This window comes from Zymoseptoria tritici, chromosome 17 (assembly GCF_000219625.1).
Source record: "Zymoseptoria tritici IPO323 chromosome 17, whole genome shotgun sequence".
Lineage (NCBI taxonomy): Eukaryota > Fungi > Ascomycota > Dothideomycetes > Mycosphaerellales > Mycosphaerellaceae > Zymoseptoria > Zymoseptoria tritici.
In genome coordinates, this window is record NC_018202.1 from 359,113 (window position 1) to 379,564 (window position 20,452).

General features: G+C 53.7%; 5 protein-coding genes across 5 annotated transcripts; 4 read left to right on the forward strand and 1 right to left on the reverse strand.

The window, feature by feature from the left end:
- Positions 1-3,494: 3,494 nt before the first annotated feature.
- Positions 3,495-5,946, forward strand: MYCGRDRAFT_97830 (uncharacterized protein; the record flags this gene model as incomplete). The annotated part of the gene is made up of 2 exons (XM_003847115.1): positions 3,495-3,671; positions 3,937-5,946. The coding sequence occupies 2 exons, from the start codon at positions 3,495-3,497 to the stop codon at positions 5,944-5,946; spliced, it is 2,187 nt and encodes a 728-aa protein (XP_003847163.1).
- Positions 5,947-7,138: 1,192 nt separating this feature from the next.
- MYCGRDRAFT_97831 (uncharacterized protein) lies at positions 7,139-7,465 on the forward strand (the record flags this gene model as incomplete). Its single annotated transcript, XM_003847116.1, has 1 exon — positions 7,139-7,465. The coding sequence occupies one exon, from the start codon at positions 7,139-7,141 to the stop codon at positions 7,463-7,465; it is 327 nt and encodes a 108-aa protein (XP_003847164.1).
- Positions 7,466-9,864: 2,399 nt separating this feature from the next.
- On the forward strand, positions 9,865-11,507 carry MYCGRDRAFT_97832 (uncharacterized protein; the record flags this gene model as incomplete). Its single annotated transcript, XM_003847117.1, has 4 exons — positions 9,865-10,252; positions 10,395-10,540; positions 10,892-11,094; positions 11,279-11,507. The coding sequence occupies 4 exons, from the start codon at positions 9,865-9,867 to the stop codon at positions 11,505-11,507; spliced, it is 966 nt and encodes a 321-aa protein (XP_003847165.1).
- Positions 11,508-15,999: 4,492 nt separating this feature from the next.
- On the forward strand, positions 16,000-16,236 carry MYCGRDRAFT_51737 (uncharacterized protein; the record flags this gene model as incomplete). Its single annotated transcript, XM_003847118.1, has 1 exon — positions 16,000-16,236. A coding segment is annotated over one exon (237 nt), but the record flags the coding sequence as incomplete, so codon positions are not given.
- Positions 16,237-19,084: 2,848 nt separating this feature from the next.
- MYCGRDRAFT_97833 (uncharacterized protein) lies at positions 19,085-19,969 on the reverse strand (the record flags this gene model as incomplete). The annotated part of the gene is made up of 4 exons (XM_003847137.1): positions 19,085-19,184; positions 19,525-19,642; positions 19,692-19,719; positions 19,886-19,969. The coding sequence occupies 4 exons, from the start codon at positions 19,967-19,969 to the stop codon at positions 19,085-19,087; spliced, it is 330 nt and encodes a 109-aa protein (XP_003847185.1).
- Positions 19,970-20,452: the final 483 nt, after the last annotated feature.

Sequence of the window (20,452 nt, forward strand, 5' to 3'; positions counted from 1 at the left end):
TGGACCGCGGGAGGGGCCGTATTCGCGACGGGAGATAGTGCAGTGAGTTTCCACTCGGTTGGATAGGACGGCATAGGTCGGAGAAACAGGTTCTCTTGTCCGAACCAGAGGTCAAGTCAGTCAGTGATCATGTCGTGACTACCGTCGATCTCGCTGCCGATGCACCAATCGATGCGTTCGATACATCGAGGTCCTCCACACTCGCCGTTTCTCGCGAGAGTGGGTTCAATTGCAGGCATGCGGAGATTCGATGTGAACGACGTATAGCAGAGTATCCTCATTTTCCAACACTGGCCGAAGGTGTTCCGGGTATCACTTCTTCTCGTCCCGAATATGGTTTGCAATCCGCCCTCCTCAAAAGTGTACGCCGTACACCATCTTCATCACCCCTGACAAGCTTTATCTTCACCAACTCAAACCTGCATTCTGTTGCTGTTCCCGGTGGAGCTGGTAGTGATTGTTCCTATTGCTGTATAGTTGCTGCTTGCCACGGCTGTGCGGAGAGGAGAAGCCCTGCTCGATGTTACAACATGGCTGAATGGTGATGAACATGTTGGTGAAGGAGGAGGGACTGGCCATCCGGCTGACGATGCGGTCTACAGCGTGTTGGGACAGAGTTCGCTGCATACTGTCGAAGATGGCGTCCTCAGCCAAGCGTTGAACATCAAGACCAGGGAGATGCGAAGTAGAATTGTACACTCATCATTCTATTCCATGGCCTGCTGATTTCACGGAGGACCCGCGGTCAGTGATGGTGTTCTGCAAACCACTCCAGCGAAGCTGCTTTATGCTGTCCATAGTCCCTGGTCAAACGCTCGCCAACCATTGTGTCTCGTATGTTCTGCACCTGGAAAAAAAACAGCCTCGACCCGCTGAACAGAGGTTTTCCATGAACAGACTTACGGCAGTGATGTGTTTCACGATGTCACCATCTCGTCCTTGTCCTCCATTCCATCGGTGTGCGCCGTCGTCATCGTGCTCTTGTGTATCATCGTGCTCCTCAAAGGCACCGACGAGGTGAGTGCTGTTGGGATGGTCCAGCAACTCGCGGACTGTTTCGAGCAACACTTGACATTGACGTCTGTAGGAGATGTGGTGACGGCGGATGTGGTATGGGCGCGGATTGGAACGGCTTCGTGGTTCTCGTGGACGGCTCCGAACGAGATCTTCGTGAGACGGGTGGTGTTGTTAATAAAGTCGATCCAGATCGTCTTCACACGAAGCATGCTCTACTTGAGTGGTAAGATCTGCGACGATACGGATGGGCGGAAGAGAGGTGCGGCTTGGTGGTGGACGGAAAAGAGATGCAGCGCGGCGATGGATGGAAGAGAGGTGCAGCGCGGTGGTGGTTCATCTCATCGTACGTCGCAGGGCACGACGCGCGACTGTGAGGCTGTCTGGATTGGACTTACCGTCAACACCATCCACTCCGAGGTCAGTGTGATTCAGGAATGTCGTTTAGGAATGTCGTTCTGAAATGTCGTTCTGCAATGTCGTTCTGCAATGCCGTTCTGAAATGCCGTTCTGAAACGTCGTTCTGAAATGTCATTCAGGAATGTCGTTCTGAAATGTCGTTCTGAAATGTCATTCTGAAATGACGCGCAGCCACCCTCTCGCTGACGTGCCCAACGCCATCAATTTGCCCTTCAACACATCAATTTGCCCTTCATCACATCAATTTGCCCTTCATCACCCTCTCTCTACGGCCGGAAGCAACAAGCGCACGCGAGCAGGCTGGCGATCAGCGCGACCACGCACAGACACCCACCAAGCAAAGTCGTCGAGACATATACTTAAGGAGATGGGAACGCGGCCGCGGAGGTGTCGCCGTTGTGCTTCAGGACAAGCCCGAGGAGCCTTCTGAAAAACGCCTCGTCCGGCCTCAACCCACGGCCATCGAGAAGGAGCCAAGACCGCAGACGCAGAACGAGCATGCGCAGGAGCAGCACATTCTGGACTTCAGGCGGTCTGGCGTCGCATGACGCTGTTCTCGCCACGGTCACCGACATGAGCAGTGTTGCGGCCGCCGCGAGCATTCAGCTGAAACCATACACGAGCCTTTCTCACACGCAAGAAAGACCCGGAGGACGAGATCAGCACCTTGAATACGACATCGCCAGGAGGATCTGAAGTAAAACGGAAGACGACCGGCAGCGAGTCCGACGATGAGGTGGAACCTTCACTCAACCCGTTTGAGCGCCGCGAGACGACCTACCGGAGACGATTCATTTTACAGGATCACGATGCGCCGAGCTTCTCAAACCCGGAAGAAGAGCAAGGAAATCATCACAATCTCGATGAGCGGGCCATGAACCGCAATTCCCAGGATGTCGAGTCGAGCTTCTTGCCGCATGCCGGAGGCGAACCGTTCAGGAGCAGATAATACATACCTGGTTTTGGCGCAACCAACAAGCATAAGAAGAGGAGGCAGAGGAAAGCAGTGACTTGGATATTCTGGTAGGAGAATGCCGGAACTCTGCGGCCAGACGACTCGACAATTGCAAGGAGGCTGAGTTTGCATACATACACAAGGCGCCAAAAAGACGGATCAAAGAAGCATTAAGGCCGCAAGACCGCACAGCTGGGAGGCATGTCCAAAGCAACCAGGCGCAGGCTTTGGCTACGTTTCATCTGTCCGGTGGCCAGCTGCATAGGTGTATAAGTTTCGTCCACGCAGGCATACGCAGGGACGTGGAGTTTCGCCATCAAGAGTCGGGCGTATGAGCGAATTGGCGCATGAGCAGTCCAGACTGACGTTTTAGAATTCGGAGCGAGACAGACCAATCGAAGAACGACTGCAGGGATTCAGGCAACGAGACTCTTCCATCGAGAAGAACCTCCAACAACATGCGAGCTCAGGCGCGAATCATTTGAGAGGCCACATGCTTCGGCATAGTTGTTTGGAAGGTCGCTCCCCATGCCGCGCACCAAAGCTCGGCGTGGTATTCCTGACGATGGAGTGGGGCAGGATCAGGTTTAACAGCTTAACACTAATGGTATCTTCATGTTTCTGCTCCAAACCAAAGTCTAATCCGTCACTGCCTCTAAGTCCAATCCGTCGGAAGATGACAGCTTCAGCGATGGAGACAGGTAAAAGTGATGTGGTTGGGCGGAGAGACTGCCTTGCTGAGATGTTGAATTCTGTACGCCGCGGCTACGATCGAATGCATAGCAGGGAGAGTGATGAACGATCGCCGCGATTGGTCAACGAGCGGAGTCAAGGGAGAGTAATTGTTTATGTTGCGTATAAGATGGGTGGCGTGGGAGTAGTCAGGGTAAGTCGCGTATGTCTGAAATGACATTCCTGAACGACATTCCTGGTTAAAATGTCGTTCAAGAACGACATTCCTGTTTGTTCCTCTCATCCAACACTAACAACCTTATAGATACTACTCTCTAAAATATATGTTTACATAACGACCCGGACCTGTTACAGAGCAGTGGTAAAAAGGCGTAACCTCGTCGTAGCATAATACAATACCTCGCCGCCGAAAATGCACCACGGGGGAGCCTTAGGCCACCAGATCCTGGTGCGGCTGGCTCGGCTGCAGATTAAGGTACACGCATCGCCACGATTGCCTACATATCGTGGCTTCGCGTCTTCCTTCATCGTCCTGGTCATTGACATTGACAGCCCGCACGTCCGCAACTGGCGGTCTATGGCGATGAAGGTAGGTGGCTTGTAGTACCCATCCCCGTGTAAGTGTCGATGAATTCATTTCTTCTCACACAGTCGGGGCATGTTGGTGTACAAAAGCGAGAATTCCCCTCATGGTAGGGTATTCCATTATGTCCGCGTCCCATCAGCTAGTGAGGTGGGAGTCACGAGAATCTGAAGGGAAGGAGCAGAGGAAGTCACGGCGCCCTTTCTCGAACTTCTCCTCGTCATACACGACTCCAACCTCACTTTCATAATTTCCTCACTGGCCCTTGAAGATTTCTTTCATCACTCCCCAATTCTCCTCTTCCGCAATGCCGAACAAGAGACGCCGGCTTGGGCCGAAACCGACCGATGATGACAAGGCGCTTCTGGACAATTTCTACAATGACAGCGCCGCCGGCCAACGCCGCCGCACACAAAACGATCTGGACCAAATCCGTGCCGCGCTCGAACGCTCCGACCGAACGGTGACCGAGGCTACGACGGTGAAGCGGCGGGCGTTGGAGAAGGGAAGATGGCAACTACGAATCGAGGATCTTTTTGCCAACTTTGGCGACAAGTACAAGAGCGAGAGATTCCTTGTGGAGCTGTACAAGGCAGAAAAGACGGTAAGGCGGGGTGCAGGATTCAAGGCGTTTCGGGCGGCAATTCAGCAAGCGGCGGAGGCAAGGAAACTGGACCGCGCAAAGGTGGTCTACACACCTGCAGATGTCTCTGATGCCGCGTGCTCGATGGCGAGTAAAGAGGGAGATGGCTTAGACGAGAACGACCAGGACCTCAAGGAGGACGACGAAGAAGAAGATGCAGACGGCGAAGACAAGTACAACCAGGACAAACAGGACGACGAGAGCGGCGAGCTGTACAAGGATGGAAAGCTGGACAAGGATGAAGAGCTGGCCAAGAATGAAGAGCTGGACAAGAACGAGGAGCTTGGAAAGGACGAAGATCTCTCCATGGAAATTGAGAAAGCAAGAGGCGTGGACCACAACGTATCGGATGATCCGTCTGGGACTTCATACCGAGACTGGGACATGTGTGACAGCAACGACGACAACGACGACGACGACGACATGGCCTTGCTCGAGCATTTCAACACCGGCGGCAGCTTCGTGCACTCATTGGTAAAAGGTGAAGTTTCGGGCACGTCGGGCGTGTCAGGCGTGTTGGGCTTTTCCAACGAACCCCGCGTCATCCCGATGAAAGAATTCGAAGATTTTTTGAACGGTCGTCGAAGCAACATCAACTCGAAAGCCAGCATTCTCGAAGCCATCTCCACCAGCGATATCTTGACCAGCAATCCATCCTACAACCACACATCGCTCAGCATGCTTATGACGGATGTGGATCTTGACATCGCCCGACAGTCTCTGCTCACCAGCAACGACTTCACCGCCGCAGCTCTGAACACCATTCTGGGCACATTCCGACCGCTTACTTGGTACATCCATCCGCCTTGTACGTTGCAAGATGGCCAGCTGGTACCCGACGGACAACACCCTCCTACGAGCAGACACGACCTTCTCCTGCCGGTTCACGTCGCCACCAACCATCAGCAGCAATGGTGCCTAGCCTTTCTCCGGAGACGCTCCGCCACGGAATTCTACCTCTCGATCCCTGGATTTTCGCAAGAGGATAAAGAAGCAGCGACCGAGGTCGAAGGAGCGGTGCGACAATGGTGCGAGACGTGGAAGGACGACACCAAATCCGTCAGCGTCATCATCCCGCCAGCAGTACTCGACACGGACTTGAACACTTCCCATTCCCTGCTCCTGCGGGCGATTCTTGCCATGGCCGAAGTACCCCTCTGCACACCCTTCGATCGCGACACTGGCCGTGTTATCCTCCAGCGAATCCTCTCTGAGATGTCACCACATGGCACCGCTGCGAAACCCGAGCCAGCCAAATTCGCCGTCGTCGAAGACTACCCCAACTTGAGCGACGCCGTCACCCCCGAGCATTCCAAGGGCATGGTACAGCAATTTCTGGACAGGGTACGGCCCGCCTGCGACAACTTTGACAGGAGGCATGCTGCAGTGCACGCTGTCCGGACCGCACTAGCTACCACGCGAGATGGGGTGCAGCTGACTATTTCGCTGCAATGGGCACCTGCTGGGATCAATGCAAGCGTTCTCGAAGCCATCAAAGTCGTAGCTGGGGATGGGGAGGACAGGGTCAAGGTCATGAACAGGCTGATTCAAGGGCTCGACGAATTGCTGGCGTGCATGCGGGCGGACAATGCGTTGCTCAGGAAGCATGTCGAGAAGGGTATGGTATATGTAGCGTGAGTGGTGGGATCGCGGCACGACCGCCGTGGCTGGGAAGTGGAATGGAGGGTTGAGAGACGAGCGGGACAATGACGGTTGACGAATACCAACGTGCCGACGAGCATGGAGGACCAACATGAATATATCCTGCATGTATGGATTAAAATGAATGCTTTGTGAACGCTCATGGCCCATATCCTCTCCTCACAGCAGAGCGGGAGCAGCAGTAATGTCCGTTCCACTCTTCAGGGAGATTCCTCCACTGCAGGCAGAGGGGTTTGCACCCAGTGGAATAGTGTGGCTACCTCGGAGATAGGCGGGAATGGCGTTCAGAACGACATTCCGAAATGTCGTTTTGAAAACGACATTCTAGCCTGCTGCGGGTTGGCACATCCGACGGATCACCGCTGGTTGTAATCCGAGTCCCTGCTATATCCCAGCCTTACAAGGAGCGGTGGCTACCCCGGTGTGGCCCGTTATATATACAGGAATAGCGTTCCAAAAACGACATTTCGGAACGTCGTGTCAGAACGACATTCTGGAACGACGTTCTGAACGATGGTATACTGGCGTACATTTATAACTCTGCTGGCTTGAAGACGTGACTTGAGCCTTAGCGATGAGTTCGACTGATGCTCGGGATGCTCTGCAATTGCATTGGTTGCTGAACTCCCTGTCGGTAGCTTGGAGTAAATGGTAATGCCTGGGCCTGAGGTGGTGAGATGTGTCATCGCCGGACCGCAACACTCCACACCTCCGTCACGTTTCTAACAATACACCACTCACTACTCACCACCTACCGATTCTCTAGACTCTGGATACAGTGCGCGGCTTTCCGACTCCAACTTGGCAAAATCTAGAAGACTCGCGACATTGCCTTCCATGATCTGGCCTTCTCCTCAGTCTGCATCGACCAGACCAACACCAATAACGACCTCCGCATACATTCGCCGCATGAAGCAGGACTTCCCGTCATTGAGCGCGCGTACGAAGAGGAAGAGGCTGAGCCACTTGAGAAGAGGGAGCAGAGGACAACACACGAAGCACAGGCGACGACTATGATGAGAAGGCCTTTCCTTGGGACAAAGTGCCACACTCGCGAATCGAGCCAAAGAAAGACGGTGAATTCGAAATGATCGATCTGGTGGTCATGCAGGTGGCGGAGAATGAGGCCTTGTGACTCCGGCGCAGAGGACGGACAGCTACAGAGGTCATGGATAGAGCGATCGGTCGTGATGAGGTCGTGCCAGCTCACCTCCTTTGTCGTCCAACACTCCGCTCCGAGTGCCGGAATATCTGCGTATTGCCAACTCCGCAGCAGTCAAATCCGATCTCCGCCACGCCTCGACAAGCTCTTCAAGCATTCTCTGCCTCGGCACTCAGCACTGAAGCCATGCAAGCCGTGTACAAGTCCTCCCTGCACGACTATCGCAACTCCACAAGGCACATATTGGACGCCATTTCACCCAGACGTGAGATTGACGATACCACTTGCTGCTCATGCTCCCAATACCAACCAACAGATTCCATCAACAAATGAACCTCCGCCGGCCTGAGACCAACCCATCGCACCAACTCCTCGCGCTTGTTCCGCTTCGCCTCACACCTCTGGCCGACCCATGCAATGGCTGCTCTTCGCAATGACTCGAGAGAACGATTCCGCCGACCAACAGACCGAACACCTCGACCTTGCCGCCATGTAACACTCCTACCTTCTCGCGCCATATGAGCCATCATGCCAACAACAACAGCTCGCGCGACCAGATCGCTTCGACCAGCATCGGCCCGCCCTCGTCTTAGGAATACAAGGATTGCGCCCTGGATGCTCAGCCTCCACCTCACTCTACTACACCGCACCACCCGTCGTCACAGACCCCTTCCGCCAATGCGGGCATGTCGCGTGTGTGAAGGAGCTGGATAGACAAACAGCACCGCCTTTGAGGAAGTGATCCATCAGCAACATGTTTGCGATAAGGGCATTGGATACGGCACGCTATTTTGAGTGGCGCGATGTGTCTGAAGACGTTGCGCCCGAGATGCCCAGGGAGCCCATCGACCGACCACCAAGCGAAAGGTGGACATCGACCTAGACGCTTTGAGCAGACCGAGGCGCCGACAAGCTTCGTAATCACGGCAGCCGACAAGTCCGTAAAGTCACGTTACGGTACTGTACCAGATTCCAATCAAAGCGAGAAAGAAATACTCGGTTCTGCAGCACGAGGAAGATCTCTCAAGTCGCGGTGCAGATCTGGCAACCCACCATGGCGCCGCTCAGTGGTTGTCCCATTCCGCTTTACATCCGTGCCCAGAACTTCGGCTTGTTCATCACTCGCAACAATGCAAGAGTCAATTTCGACTGATTTTGGGACCTTCGCCATCATCAGCGCTGTACGAGGTAGGCTGTTACGCACAGTCTCCGGGTCGCCATCCCACTCGACATCACGAACGCCAGCCCGAATGCTCCCTCAAGCCGGACCCGGGAATGCAAGTCCAAACTTACTACAGCGGCCGCACGTACGACGGAGACAGCGATACAACCAGCCCGCCGGCCTTTTCAAAACGTTCCTTTGGAGGCATCTCCGGGTGTCGCAGAGTGCACGATGTCAGGATTGACTGTCATTTCTGTTCATACAGGTCGGCATTGTCTTGTCAAGCGATCACCTCGCCGGGCATGATCTCCACAATCAACCTCCGCTTATCAAGGTGCTCAGTGTCACCTTCGGCAAGCGCAGTCGGGAGGTCAAACTCAGCATGGTTTCCGTGGTCTCCTTCGGCGTCACGAAAGCCCAGCAAGAGAACGGTCTTCACTTAGCTTTGGCATAAGATCTGCAGGACTTTCAACATTCTTGCCTCGATTCGTGAAGTTGCGTTTGCGCCTCTTGCTTCTCTGGAGCAAAAATCGACCACTGAAGCTTTGCTGAGATTGGTCGACGATACCGGTCACAACATGCTCCTGCAGAAGACCTCGCCGCCAGCAGCTAGAGTCGGCCGCTGAAATTCCCTCTCCTGTTTCGTCGAGCCTTGACGACACAATGGCAAAGTGAGCCACCGCATCCTGTCCAATCGATGGTCCACCGTGCAGCACATGGAGAAGCATGTTCGAGGCGTCGACTTCATCCTTTGGGAAGCTCAATCCACCAATCTTTCCCTCCTTCAAACCTGTCGTCCTCCAGCGCACTGACGAAGTATGGCGACAAGCTCTTCATTGGACTTTCTGCGCGGCGTATACCGGCTGAGAGTAGTATTCGCCAATGGTGATCTTGATAAGCGCTGCGAGAGTGATTGAAGTGTTCTGGCATCGCATTGGCGGATGAAACTCGGCCCGAGGTAGGTGACAAGATGACTGTCAGACTCATGATCAGCATTCACGGCGATGAGGTGTCTACGACAGTCGATTGCAGTCTTGGCGGAATTGCTCGGCGCAGCCTCCGCGACCCACACATCCGCGATAGGGCAGCTACATGGAAGACACTTGGATGTACTGAGACTACCAAAAGCTCGGCTTCATCACCCACGAAAGAGACACTTTGCGCGGCCAAGCTCCCGCAACCACGCCACCGATGTCATAGCTGGAAGCGCAAGGCGACACGATTTGTCTGCTTGACGAACTCGAACTCGTACTGGATCCATCCTCCAAGTCAGCCAAGTCGGCCGATTCAGGTACCGTCACCAAGTCGACGGAAACCCAGATCACCGGTACCTCGACCCAGGCCGCCCAGCACGCGGACATTCTTCTCCTGGCACTGGCGCCACCAACAAGTTTCAAAGCCACCATCGAAGGTCCATCGACTTGCATTGAGCGTGCAACACTGCTCACCGACCGACTTCTGTCCACGTTTTCCAAATATACCGCTGACAAACCTAGCCGCCTTTGCACGCCATACCCTTCGCCTGGAGCGCAGCTCCGCACCCGCCAAACGCCGGATACCCTCGCGCCGAATGTGTACCAACGCCTGTCAGTCCGCTCTAAAGGCGCCGCCGATCGCATCCGACCAGCACCAAGTCTCCGCAGTTTCTGAGCTCGACCTTAACGGCACAACTCGCACCACAGCGCACGTCTTTGCCATCGGTCTGGGAAGAGAGAGAAGAAGACCAAGCCTGTACTTGGACCGACTCTTCTACTATCTCAGCATCCTCGCCCTTCTTATCCCTCTGCGCCGCCCTCTCTCTCTTCCTAACCGCATCGTCGTCTATCGCGTCCGCCACGATTATCCGGGCGAATCCTTCTCCGACGAAGACTTATCCTCCCACGCCTCTACGAATGTCTCGTCATTCTCCGAGGCCTCGACGAGCGTAATGCTCTCCGTCGCGGTCTACAGCGCAGAACGTGCGGGCTGTCCTCTGCATGATGCCCGCACACTGACATTGATGACAAGTTGACTTTCATCGACAAAGTCCTCACTAACAAGTCTGTCCATCTCCCCGAATTGATTTCCTGCGCCTAGCTCGACCAAATGATTTACCTCCAGCCACTCTCACCTCCCGTCTCACCGTCCCTCACATCTGTCTACTCTTGATCTACTCAATCTTGAGCCAGGAATTGACATCCCTTGTTTCAGGAATGTGTAAATCTGCTACAGGGGACCTGTTTTCTGCGCTATTGTCGACGATATTTGTGCGCTGTGCTCTCCTCCATGAAAGTCTCTTCAGCTAGCAACGCAGCCAGACGTCTAGTCTCGAGGCGGCATATGAGATGCGCGGAAATTGAGGCATTGTCGGAAGTTCCTTAGAAGTCTGGTTGTCGTGCCGTCTATTTTGTCCTTCCAAACCGCAACTAATCAAACCTGAGCTCCCCACAAGCATGTTTCCATCAGCATAGTCGCCGTCTGTGTATGTCTTATCGCGAGCAACCTAGGACCTTGTACCGCCATCATAATCTCCTTCGCCGCTGCTAGTCCTGCCGTCAGGATTTTGCACAGCCGTGACGGGTCTGGCGCCCGATCATCTACACAACATTCGAACGTAGCACTCCGGTCGTCCATCGAAGCTACAAACAAGCGTGACGTTTCAACAATTTCCGGGTTTGAGAGAAATTCTCAAGCAGTGGAGGAAGCACCACCAATCCGACTCTGCCCTCCTTCGACAACAAATCAACGGCGGCGGACGCGCCCAAGCCATCCATTTGAAAGGAGAGATTTACTGCGTCTCGGAATCACCCTATCACTCTATGTAGGTCTGCCGCGGATTTGACCTCCCTATCCAGCCCTTGCGTTCATCACCTTGGCTGGAAGGTCTGGGTACCCGCGACCGGTCTCGTTAGGGGTCCATTCTTCTCGACCTAGACTCTATCGCCCTCCTTGTCTCTCATGGCTCTTAGAAAGGAAAGTCAAGACACGCTCTTGTCCCGTAACAGCAACACCGTCGTTAGGTTTGGTTACATATCATGTCTGCGAACGACAATAAGCCGAGGTGCTCTCCCTTTCCCCTTTATTCGCCTTCTTGCCCTCATGGCTGCCTCCCAATCCGACGCCGCCGTCATGATCGTCGCCGGCTTCGTTATTTACAGTCCGCCTCCTTGTTACGGTCGCCGTCTGCCTGCTGCTCAATCTGCTCGCCGAGGAAGGGCGAAAGTCTCGCGCTAACAATAATCGCCTCGCAGCCGCCCTCCCTCCTCGCCTCGTGCTACATCGCTGACCGCTTCGCCCCGCTACTGCTCCCGTAGCACTATATGATCCCCATTATTCGTAGCATCCCGGAGGGCCTTGCGAACCTTTTCTCTTCCGGCTTAGCACGGACCGCCCTTTCCGGATCCTCGACTATCGTTGCTGGAATAGCGCAGCCACTGCTACTCTACGGCTGGATAACCTAGCTTCGGATCGAGGGACAGAGCTAGGAGCTAAAAGTCCGGGAGAACGAGTCAAGGCAGTATTCTGTGGAATCGAGAGATAGGGGCGGTGGGTGTAGGTGTGCCCGTGCGGTCGACGGGGAACGACGGTAGTTAACCAAAGGTACGTGTCCGAGGGTGTGCACTCAGCCTATCCGTGCTAGGCTTTATCCTTGCGCGGACTAGAAGCTTTAATGTCCTGGGCTTCGTCGTGGTGGGTAAAAGTAGCAAGGTTGGTCTCCGGTGTACGTTAGCTCGCAAGTTTCCTGCCTCTGATCTCACAACTCCTTGCCATGGTATAAAAGCCTCTTGCTCTGGTCGGACGACTCCTTGTGCTGGCTTTACCGCTCTAAGAAAACGGCACCAGCATGGGACTCAGACTGGCGGCATATGACGGCGCTGTCGTCTACGGGTTATGCGTGTGAGCTGTGCTATATTGTGGTCACAGGGAACTTTGCTGCTTTGACGACGCTGGAATGCGAGGTTGCTCGGCCTGGCGAGGTGCTTTGCGTTTGAAAATTGAACGACTGGTAGGCCAGGCGACCTTGAGCAGCCGTCGATTGCTCGGCTTGGGGAAGGGCTTTGGTTTTGAAACCGAATGACTGGTAGGCCGGGAGAGGTTGGACAGTCGTCTTGTGGACTCATGGCAGCAGGGACTTGATACTAAGCTGGAGCTAATCTGACGAGTCCTGGCGGTATTGCTGGCTTGAAGACGGTCGTGCTGGTAAGGACGAGGTTGAGACGGAGTCCGCCGCCGCTGCTGCTGCCTCTGCGATTGTAGCTGAGATGAGGTAGTCATGGGCGAGGCCAGGCTAGGTTGCGTGTGGGGATGAGCCAAATGTTGCTATATCGGCTGTGGTGGAAAGGGATGTTCCCGCCGCCTTGGCACTTCAGGTCGAAGAAGTTGAGGTTGTGATGCCGAGGGTCGAAGCGGAGGCTGTTGCTGATAATGGTATCAGTGCAACGACGTCCGGGATCGTAGTATCCTTCGGATATCGCAGTTTTCGACCATTGCGTGGTCCTGGGGAGTTCGTCGAGGTTGGTTTCGTCACTTGAGGAGAGCCGAAGCTCCAGCGTCCTTGGACAGATCCGAAGGATCCTGTGTGTTCTTCTTGTTTAGCCACGAGGCCACATTAATAAAAGCTTATGGCACTTTTATACCTCGTCGACTTTACTTCTACTTAGTTATTCGTTAGTGCAATTCTCGTGCTTATAGATATTGCGTAGGCATTCGGAGATGCTTTAGATACGATAAAGGTAATAGCCGTCGATGCCGAGCGAAAAGGTCGCGACGGTAATAGCATTCTCTTAGTAAAGTACTTTAGGATCCTTAATTAGCCGTTATCCTCGAAGGTATTACGATTGTTCGTTATTTGTTAACTATTTATCTACATTTAGTGTAGTTGTCCTTACGAATGCGCCTATTATTGCACGAGGTACGAGTGCCATTTTATGAAAGACTGCAGCCGTCTTCTTCCACCGACAGGGATCTTTCAAAGGTCTGTTTTGATTGGTTTTCCTAACAAAAAGAGGGGTCTATCAAAGCTCGCTTTTAATTGGTCCCTCGCATTCTCGCATTCTCGTACCGTCGCAATGTCGCATTGTTACCTCGGGCAAGGTAAGCTCCCTTGCCGTGCTTCTACGGTAGAAGAAAAAAAAGAGGCGTCGCATCGTTGTATTATCGCATCGTCGCATTGTCGTCGCATTGTCGTCGCATTGTCGCATCGTCGCATTGTCGCCGGGTTCAATTCCTTCTCTTTTTGCCCCGTCGTACCGTCGCAATCTATAAAGGTTGGGACAGTACGATTCGACGGGGCAAAAAGAGAAGGAATTAAACCCGCGACCCTAAAAGCGAGATTCAACCGCTCTTTCCAATCGGCTAAAACGCCGGCCGATTAATTAGTCTAAAAGACGATTTAATATATTAGGCTCGTAGCTCTTCCTCGTGCACATACTTGGACGTAGAGAGTCCGCTAGAAACCTTGTAGAATAGGCACTAGAAGGACATAATAACCTTTGTCGTTATCGTAAGGATCTCACTACCGCCAGATTGAGGTATACCATGCCAGCTTGACGGCAATGTCGGTCGTTGTGCAGTCTCCACTAAGAATCGCTCCCAAGAGTCCATCTGCGGCGGCGATCTGAGCAAAGCGGCATAGAAGGACAGGGTGAATACCTCATCGTGAATGAAATCGTCGGGCTAAGAGGTGTAGATGAGCAGAGGTGTAGACGAGCAGAGGTGTAGACGAGCAGAGGTGTAGACGTGCAGAGGTGTAGACGTGCAGAGGTAAGACGTGCAGAGGTGAGAGAGACGTGCAGAGGGAGAGAAACATGGAGGCACTTTGCTGCGTCTCCTCCATCATCATCTCGCCCTCACCTCTCCCAATCCCACCCACCTCTCCAGTTCGCCACTTATCCTCTTCGGCATTCTATCTCTCTCGCTCTCGGATCCGGCAGAGAGTGCAAGCAAAAGTGGTATAGAGAGAGAGGAAAAGCAGCAAGAGGAAAGGTGGGGAAGGGAACGAATAGCAGGGTCGAGTGGAAGTGGAAAGGTGCATGTCGCATGTCGTTATTTGAGGAAGTGTCACATGAACGAAACGTCGTCGAGTTGGGTGTTGTCGGGTGTTCCATTGTCGGGTCTGATTCCCCGCGGCGGACATGAGGTGGTTCCATTCTTTCCAAACTGCTGGAAGAAGCGTCGCCTTCTCTTTGGCGACTGCACATGAACATGGTGGAGATTCTGCAGCCATGAAGAAATTGAGAGAGATTTCCTGGCCGATGTGTCCAGAGTCATCTGCTAGCAGGAAGGAATCCATATTGCAAGTCCTGTCCTGCGATATTCTTCTACCTTGGTCTGGTGCGACGAAGCTTGAGGATCAGGCACAAATCCAAGGCAACAACATGACTGGAACTGTGCACTTCTCCTCTTCCAACCTCAACAACCCTCGACTTCATCCACATACTCGTTCTGTCCTGGCCCCCGTGCTGCCTTGGAACCACCGCTCCGGCACGTCTGACCACACCGAGCGACCGAGCGCCTCCCCTTGACGAACCATGCGAGTCCCATTCGACCATTCTCGGCGAGCGTCGACGAGCTAAGAGCCGCGGCGATGAATGGCATCGAGAAAGTCGCCAGGAAACAAGCAAAAGTCCAAGAGGTACATGCGGGATCCATTACTTCTACGGCCAACAGAGTCTCGTCGCCGGGCACGTCGGCGGTTCGAAGACGGGCAGGATCAGTGCCGGAAAGAGGACGTCGGAACATGAAAACAGGGAAGAACAAGATGGATCATGTCGGAAAGGACCATAGTCCTATCAAAAGTCGAGGAGAACATTGACGATCAAGGATCGAGATCAAACTGCGCCGCAGCAGTTCCGCGAACACGACAAGCGCCAGAAATCGACAGCAGCCGTTCCCTCTATGACACCAATGCGCTCAGGATTCTTCTGGCATACCAAGCCAGTGGCCAATACATGATCTCATCGAGCAGGCTCTACAAGACGATGAACAGGGTAGTTTTCGGACGAGCTGCTGAGACTGGCTTTGCTGGTGCTTTGCAGGTCTTTGTGGGATTGTGAGAGTGTTGTTGTGCAATGGTCTGGGACTCTGTAATACCGGCAATGGCTTTCAAGTTACAAATCGAAGTCACGAGATGGATCGCGGCCGCCGGGTCCTCGCCTCGTTCGTTCGTCTTCACGCCCACGCATCTCATTTGCCAAAGCAGAGTTTGAGGCAGCCTGGCAAGCAAATGGCTGGCAACATCACCCTGATCGTCACTCTTCCACGTGGATCCAAAACACGACCTGCGCGGAGATCGCGTTGAACGATGGTTCTCAGTGTCCCCCGAATCTTCTCCGCGGGTTCTCAAAACTTGAAGTGCGCATACCATTCTGCGTCCGCGCTCAGCCATCAGATCACGCCCCTGATGCCAGCAAAGTCGCATGTCCATACTCTATCCGAGCACTTGCTTCCGACTGTCAATCTGCGGCTCAAGGGCAGAAAGAGAACAATCTCATCGAGAGCTACATGTCGGACGCCCTCGGAACACCTTGCCAGCCATCGGCCGCGGATTCGACCAAGGCGTGGCGGCGAACACGACGCTAGATGGAATCTGCGGACATGCAACGCATTGGTGCCCCTAACAACTACGCTTATAGACACTACACCGTCGGCAAGGAGCTCACCGATTAGATGTTAGACAAGTACCCACATCGCCGCAGCGACCCAGGTCGCCGCCTCGGTCGAGAACGACTCCATCTCTACTACCCGCACTACCTTCAAGCATATCGACTGCTTAATCGATAACGAGGCCATCTACGACATCTGCCGCTGCAACCTTGGCATCCAGCGTACCAACTACGAGAGCCTCAACCGCCTGGTCGCTCAGGTCGTCTCATCTATCACTACCTTCCTCCGCTTCGATAGCTCCCTTATGGACGACAACGAGGCTACGACATCTGCCGCCGCCACCTTGCTTGGTATTTAGCGTACCAACTACGAGAACCTCAACCGCCTGGCCGCTCAGGTCGTCTCGTCCATCACTGGACAACCTGAACGATATCCAGACCAGCCTGGTCCCATACCCGCGTAGCCAACTCGGCCATCGACGACATACCTCGCTACCCCAACCGCTGCTGGTCCTGGGAGAGGAAGATCGACCGCCGAGCAGCATGGCGCCAACGGCGGAGAATGCGACACCAGGTCGTCGCAGAAGAGCAGACAATCAAGACTTCGATCTGGAGAAGTCTGGGAGATCAACGGGCACCAGCATAACGAGCACGACGAGCATATGTTGTAGCAGTTATCAGTCTCCTAAGCTTCAGTCCAATCAAGTTCCGTCTCTTTCCCTCTCTCCTCTCTCGCGCGATTCCGTGGCGTGGTCGACTAAACAAGTCGCCAAATTTGCTGTATTAGCTCTGCAGTTGCAAGCCACGGTGTGTTTCGGAGGGTTGAATACTCGGAGACTTCTTATAGGGGCACATATCGCTTCACTTTTGCAAGCCGATATTAGCCATGCACGACTTCACTCATGACCCACGACTTCACTCATGACCCACAAGTTCACCTATGAACACATTCTCCCCATTAACACCTTATGCCATCAATCTCATTGCTAACGACCTCGCTCCTAACATCCTCCCTTCTAGGGCCCTTATTACTGTCGCCGCGCCCAAGCTGCGCCCAGAACTATCCCCGCTGTACCACGGCCGCCTCGAATCCCTGCCGAAACGACCTCTACACGCCTGCATCTCGCACGACGAAAGACGTAACCTTATCTCTTACACCTAACCCTCTCGCCGATCAGACTACGCCGACGGCTCGTCAGCTACCATGTGCGGCGTCATCTCCCTCGATACTGTTCCTGGCGAGTCCGAGCTGCCCTTGACACCGTGCCGGGACATAGTTTCAGACGAGCAGAGTAAAATACCAGTCTCCTATTGTTAAACCTTCGAAAGATTATACCACCACTTTAAAGAGTCCACCGGAAGGGATAAACAGCAGCTAAGAACATAATCCGTCCATCTTCCAACAGCACGGCGCTGCACGCTACTTGTGGGCTTCCGAAGGTTACGCTTCTGTCGCTTGTATATCGTAGATTACGCTATTGCATCGCGGCTTACGGCTCGACGTGGATGGCGGCATCGAGCACTTCCATGTAAATAAATCGCGTTCGTGAGTGCGATGCCTAAGAGATGGGAGACTTGATAAAATTGAGCGGCGTGCACCGCGGATGCTGCGAATATTTTCGAGAGGGCATGGACTGTAAGTTTCCCGAGGGCTCGGTGCAGAGCAGGTGGTCGTAGCGGGTGTTGCTAGTCGACTGCCTTACGACAAGCACGGCGCCGGGCAACGATGGCGAAGCAAAGGTGGGCTTAGGCAATTTGTCGAGATACGGCCATCAGCAATGGAGCCTCAAGGAAGGCCATCTCCGACTCAAGAGCATCTCCTCCCAGGCATTCTTAACGACCTTTCATTAGAAATATCGCCAGCAACATCAGCCGCACTTAGTGGAGACTACTTAGATCGATGCTGGCGTATCGATGTGTAGCCGCACTCTCCTTGCTGTCTTTCTCTAGCAACATAGAGCTATTCCGCTCATTTCTCCGGGACGAAGCCTCGACAGCTTTTCGCCCGCAGCAGAGCAATCCCTAGCTAACATTCAGAATAATCCCGGACCTTGGCTTATGTATGCGTTTCGCAAAAGCCGCATTCGCCGCCCGGCTTCGACACCTCAAGATCTCGGCATGCCGTGCCTGCTGTTAAACACCTCTGCGATGCCTGATCTGACCGATAGGCAAGGCGGCATGTCTTATCAGTTGGTCATGCGTCTTAATAAACGTGCTTGCTGCTCCAGACTTAACCAGCTTGCCATAACACGGCAGTAAGTTGAGCTTTTATTGGCACAGATTCTTTCCTGCCACTGCAAGCCCGCCGAAGGGATCTTGACGACCGACTGGTGAAGGACCCGGTTACCCGAGCATGCATATTTGGGACTTTCTACCTTTTCGTCATTAGTAGGGGTCGATTCTCTCGTGGATGGGCTAGTATAGGGCACCCCTCGCGGACCCGAGCGAATGGCAAATAGTTGGACGGTGCGGTACTGCAAATAGCGAGGTGCTTTTAAGAAGAAGCCTCGATACCTTTGACTGGACGCCTCGCTTGTACAGCTCGAAACCACGGCGCTGCACCGTGTTGGACTGTACGCGGTGTAACTTTGCCCAGCAAGTCCAGCAAGCCTTGGGGCTTTCTAGCTATATGTTTTGAGGATTCGGCGAGTATCGCAGCTTTGCAAGGGTATAGAGGTGTCATTGCCGTCTTCGCTATAGTCGTGGTCTCTGTTCTTAACGCTAATTCCTCCTCTTCTAATTGAGATGTCCTTGATGCCTCTGCTTATGCGCTTCACTATTGCGTTCGCCGGTCGGATACTTCTTGGTCGATAATTAATATCGCATGTTGTTTGCCACGAGCAGGGACCGAACAAGCGGGGCAATATTGTCTAAAAGTAGGATGGAGGAATTATGCGGTAGGCGGCAGCGGCGTTTGGATGTAGGGCGTCTAGGAGGAGGCCAACTCATAGGAAATGATACCATTCAAACTGGAGGAGTAGCTGTCTCTCCACGCTGGGAATTTCGAGATGGAGTAGATGGGCTCCGTGTAGTGGTACTGGCGAGCTAAGGACGTCGTGGTTCGGGGTCAGCAGACCCGACTGCTTCCTCGTCAAATCGCGAGCCTTTGCCGTCCCCCCGCTGGCGGAGCGCATATGTCCGTTAGAATATACAGATATCGACAATGCTGCAGCGGTAGTAGCTACGGCCTTTCCCTCCTGGTTCTCCTCATCTCTCGGCTTCGTTGTCATCGCCTTCGTGCCGTATGTCGGTTGGAGGGTTGTGAACCTTGTCGTCGTAGGTGCCGTCCCAATCTAGTAGGTAGGATCTGCTGCTATTGTTTCGTCTTCTCTTTTTCTCTGCAGTGTTGTCCAGCCGAGCAACGAGTGCTGCATTCTGCTGGCGCAGATGATCTTGTAGCTTGCAAAGGTGGAGCTAGGTCGGAGTTGTGTCGGTCCGCTTAAAGTTCCTTCTCCTCGGTGGCGCAGGCCGGCCATTTCTGCATTGGCCGTCGCTTTCTCGTTCTGCGGCTGAGTAAACCGCGTTCCAGATCCTCCTTCTCTGCACGTTGTTCGAAGATCGTGCGATCGTGCTGTCCGCGCAGACCTTCGATGTAGTCGCAGAGTTGAGCGATGGCGTAGGTCGTGGTGGCGGCGCCGAGTGCTTACTTTTGCTCAAAGTACGGCTGTTGGGTTTGCATGCAGGCGGGCTGCGCCTTATCTCTCTCTCCCACAAACCAGGTCAGGTCGTCGGGACCAGCTCCACCTCCGCCCTGGCCAATGCCAGCTGAGCCAATACCAGTACCAGACGGACCAATGCAAGTACCAGATCTCACTCTCAATCGCCACCTCGAATGCTATACTCTATGAAGAATTCGCCTTCCACTCCACGACCTGCCTATTGCCGACATCAAACTTGTGCATGTTTCTGTGGATCCCCGCTATCAAATTCCTCTGATTTGTGGCATTCACGGGCTGGATCATAGCGGTCCCAGGCTACGACATCGTTCAGGTCGTAGAGCCGGCACACCATGATGGCGCCGATGAAAGGCAGGGAGCGGGAGTTCAGATAGCGAATGCCTTCAGGTTGGGCTGTGGCGTGTTCGAGGGCCATGGCGGTGGTGGTAGAGGAGGTGGATCATGGGCAGATGGGAGGAAAGATGTCCATCGTGTACAGGGGTGGAGGTCCCTAGAATTCTAACCGGTAGGTCCAGCGACTAAGCATACAGCGCCTGTGCATCTTTTAACTCGTACAGTCCGCTGTCAAAGAGGTCAAGAGGTTGACAAGTCGAGTGGCGTAAAAGTTCCGAGAAAGCTCTCCGCTATATTGGCATCTGTCGCTGTCGAAATGTGGGATAAAGTCAAAGTGGAGGTCGAGGTTCGTGAATTCCTCTAATGGAGGTCTTCAATGTCGAAAGGTCGTCGTCGTTTGCTCGCTCTTTTGATACAACTTTTGGTTCCGTGAATTCCATTCTTTACCGGACAGACTTGCGCAAGCACATCAATCGTTGACTGTTCTACAGCGCTCCTCCGCAAGCAAATGAGCGCAGACACAATGAGAAGTCAGCAAGCGTTCTCAACATTTCCTAGGTATATT